The sequence below is a fragment of the Austrofundulus limnaeus genome, unplaced genomic scaffold (assembly GCF_001266775.1).
Source record: "Austrofundulus limnaeus strain Quisiro unplaced genomic scaffold, Austrofundulus_limnaeus-1.0 Scaffold15, whole genome shotgun sequence".
NCBI classification, from domain to species: Eukaryota; Metazoa; Chordata; class Actinopteri; order Cyprinodontiformes; family Rivulidae; genus Austrofundulus; species Austrofundulus limnaeus.
In genome coordinates, this window is record NW_013952417.1 from 3,712,034 (window position 1) to 3,715,722 (window position 3,689).

Consider the following 3,689-nt stretch of genomic DNA (forward strand, 5'->3'; position numbering starts at 1 on the left):
ATTTGGGTTGTTACCGACATCTGGTGAAAATTTCTTGTCATTAGCACCTCTAGTAATATATTTACTGAGAAAAATGTTGACATGTTCAATCTTCCCAAAAGTGCATTCATATTTAAATCTTTTTTTTAACTCAGGCACTTTAAAGTTCTTTTTTCAGTCCAGTTCTCTAAATATTTGGAGGTTTTATTGCTTTCGATGTTTAGGTTCTTGAATGATGATATTAGCATATATAAGTGTTTTTGTTTGTTTATCAGTCAGTTTAATGAGTATTAAATAGGCAAGTCTTTGAAGTAGTTTTGAGAGCACGAGTGAATCTTCTGCCTCCTCTTGGTTTTAGGAACAGCAGCACCAAAGACCTGAGCCAGTTCGCAGCCGAAGCCATCGCCTTTAACCGGCAGCTGTCGCAGCACGACGAGCAGCAGGAGGACGCCGGAGTCATCGTCTGCTCCATGAGACTGTCCCCTCCGTCCAACTCCAGACTGGCCCGCAGACGGGCCCAGTCCAGTGCCCTGCGCAACGGGGACTTCGCACCAGCTTGTGATGACCTCACAGCCTGAGACACCAGCGTGAATTCTTTTGTTGTTGGTTTTTACATTTTTAAAATTTTTGCTTTCAGCCTCTGCCTGCTTTTTATTTTTATCTTTTAATCTATTTTTATTTTTCCATAGGGGGAGTGTTTTTAGATCAGCCACAGTGTCAGAGGTTTCTGGTGTTGACGCTTTTCACCATGGRTCACATTTTGATCTGAATGGTTTAAACACCAGTGGAACAGTTAATCCTCTGATGGCACCTCCTAATTGAAAAAGGTTTTAATCTGTCTGTGTTTCAGACAAGAGGGATTAGCTTTTTGCTTTTGGAACATATCAACTTTGCAGCTCTATTTATGGTTAATGAGCCAAAACACCAAACCTATTTTTAATAAAACAAGTTTTTTTTTTTGTTATTTATAAGTACCAAAACAGCATTTTAGAGTTTCAGGTGCAGCTTTTTTCTGTCCTGATACGGTTTTTCATTTTATTTAGAAATATATTTTCATTTTATTTAGAACAACTTCTCTTATCGTTCAGCTGTGATTGGGTTAATATTTAATTTTAGTTGTTGGTGGAAAGGGATTATATATTTTTATATTTTTTAAAGCGTTTGTGATGTGTAAGATGTGTATGGATGTGTGTGTTTTATATTTGATATATAGAAGTGAAGGATGCTTGGGCTTTTTTTTCTTTTTTCTAATTGTACCCATTTACAGCTGAACATAGCTGAAACCATGGGGGTTAAGAGTGGATCTTTAGCTTTCACCTTAACACAAGCTGCCTGTAGCACTGAWATACTTTATACTATACTTTACTCATGTACTTTAAAAAACTGTTTCAGTTCTTTTAAAGGGATAGTTCAGATCATTTGAAGTGGGGTTATGTGGAAAAGGTTACCTGTTACAGATATTCTCTTTAAAGGACTTGAGTCCGGATAATTACTTGGATCTTGAGTGTGCTGACTGATGACATATATGGACATTTTATGCAAAAACACTTCCTGAATTGATTGTTAGTTATTAGATTAGTCTTTTTTTACAAATAATAGACCATTTCATAATTAAAAATTGTTATAATTGGGCAGGCAGAGCTCACATTGTTTTGTGAAAACGCTGAGTTTGACATGGAAACCATTGGACTTGAACAATTTAAACAGGTAAATCTACATCGTTATACAGACAGGATGTATTTGCTCTAGACTAATTTGTGTTCATTTTAATTTAGGATCATAGATGTGATTTTTTTTAAATTAATATCTAAGCTATAAATCTACTTTTAGAGCTTGTTGAATTTGCACAACTCCAGTGTTGTTTTCATGACAACCTCAGCGTTTTCTCTGTTGATCTGCGACCCAGAAGAGTTGGGCTCCGCTAGGCTACCCGTAACTACGAACTGGTCTGCTAGTCTAAAGCTTGATACAGTTTTGCTAATCGGCTAATAGCAGAACTAGCTTCACATTTAGCAGATTAGCTTGTTTTTTCGAACTGTTGGAAACGGTTTAGCTTCCACTAAATTGGGCTCTGCTAATTTGAGGCCGCAAGTGTTAAACTTCTATTTTTATGCTGCTTATCCCACATTAAATGAAATCTACCCCCTCTCACAAGCACGGCGTTTACCGTGTAGCATTTTTACAGCGTTTATAATAATACAAACTCAAGCAAAGAAATGCTTTTTATTTTGAAAGTGGTAAACTGGAAGCATCACAAGTTAGAGCTATAATTTACCCCAAATGATCCCACACACATTCAGATTAAACCAATAGAAAACCAACAACAGGTTTGCATCAGTCCCACCAACTGGAAGGAGTTGGAGTTTGTCAGACTGAGTTAACGCCGTCTTAGCAGATAGCTTCCACAAATTTCTTTTATCGGTTTAGTGGTTTAGCGTTAGTGTAGCTAAGACTCTTGTTTAGTGGATTAGTGGTTATTGAAGCTAACACCCTCCAGTAAATTTATCCAACTAAAGTGGATAGCTGCTACCTTACATCCACTTCACTCTCAGAGCCCTACACCAAAAGATCTGAACAATTCATGTAACAATGGGGATYATARTTTTGAAGAAATTTATTGGTCATTTATATATCGATTGCGACAACGCATATTTTTCCAACAATTTGGTGACCCCGACGTGATTTAAATACGCAACCTTCTCTTTATCAAAAGCATTTGTTTGCTCCTACAATTTGACACCTGGAGTAYTATTTCACTTAGAAATAACTACAATTCTCAGTTGGCATTACTTTTCCCCCAGCACACCTAAATGAGCTTTTTTTTCTCTTAATTTCTTAATTTCAGTCTTGGAGATATTTTTCCAGCGTGTTTTAGCCTGAATGACTTGAACTGGGATTGTTAAATGTTTGGTTGTTGGTGCTTATTGGAACTCAAAGGGATTTGTTCACAGCTCGACCGTGAGAAATATAGGAGTTTATAATGTGAATAAAAGGATTCAGTATTCATAGGAGTATGTTTTATTTTGTTTTGTATCGGTTGTTTTGTGATCGATGGACCAAGCCAAGGTCCGTCTTTCTTGAGCTCATCAAAAACAGAACATTGACTTTTTTTGTTTTCCTTTTTTAGTTTTATGAATTTAGAAACTGTTTCACCAGGCCTGTGATGGTATTTAATACGTTGTACATCTCTTAATCTTGTTAACTTTATGTACAGCTGCTAAACATCTCCCCTCACGTCACATAGTTGCCATGGACACCCCCCCCATCCCCATGGCAACCAAAGGCCTTCATTGGCCGACAGGAATTGAAAGAGATTTGCTCAGAGACCACATCAGACAACAATTGGTTTTTATTACAGGAAGCTGAGTTCTCAATAAATATTATTTAAATTCTGTCTAAATTGTGTTGCATCATTTAAACAAAATTGTTTTTTATGTAATTTATAGTAATYTTTTGCTATTTATAGGTTCTCGTTAATCACATTTCTCTTTCATTGATAGGTGTTTTAGCCAAACCTTGAAAATAATGTTATTGTGAGATATCACACTTAGGGGGTGTGTTGTAAATAACTCCCAGCTACACATCAAACTTTAGTGTAATATTTGTAACATTATTGAATTAAAGCATTTCTTGTGTTGACTATGTTGATTAGCTGTGGTGGCCATCTTCAATATATTTAATACAAGGAAAAAAGCAGGTCATTTGGTTCA

General features: G+C 36.2%; 1 protein-coding gene across 1 annotated transcript in view; it reads left to right on the forward strand.

The window, feature by feature from the left end:
• mknk1 (MAPK interacting serine/threonine kinase 1) overlaps positions 1-2,985 on the forward strand; it is an 11,136-nt gene extending 8,151 nt beyond the window's left edge. The window contains exon 14 of the mRNA XM_014002937.1: positions 338-2,985. Coding sequence (XP_013858391.1) covers positions 338-557 — 220 coding nt within the window. The 3' untranslated portion in view covers positions 558-2,985. The remainder of the gene's footprint in view (positions 1-337) is intronic.
• The last annotated feature ends 704 nt before the right edge of the window (positions 2,986-3,689 follow it).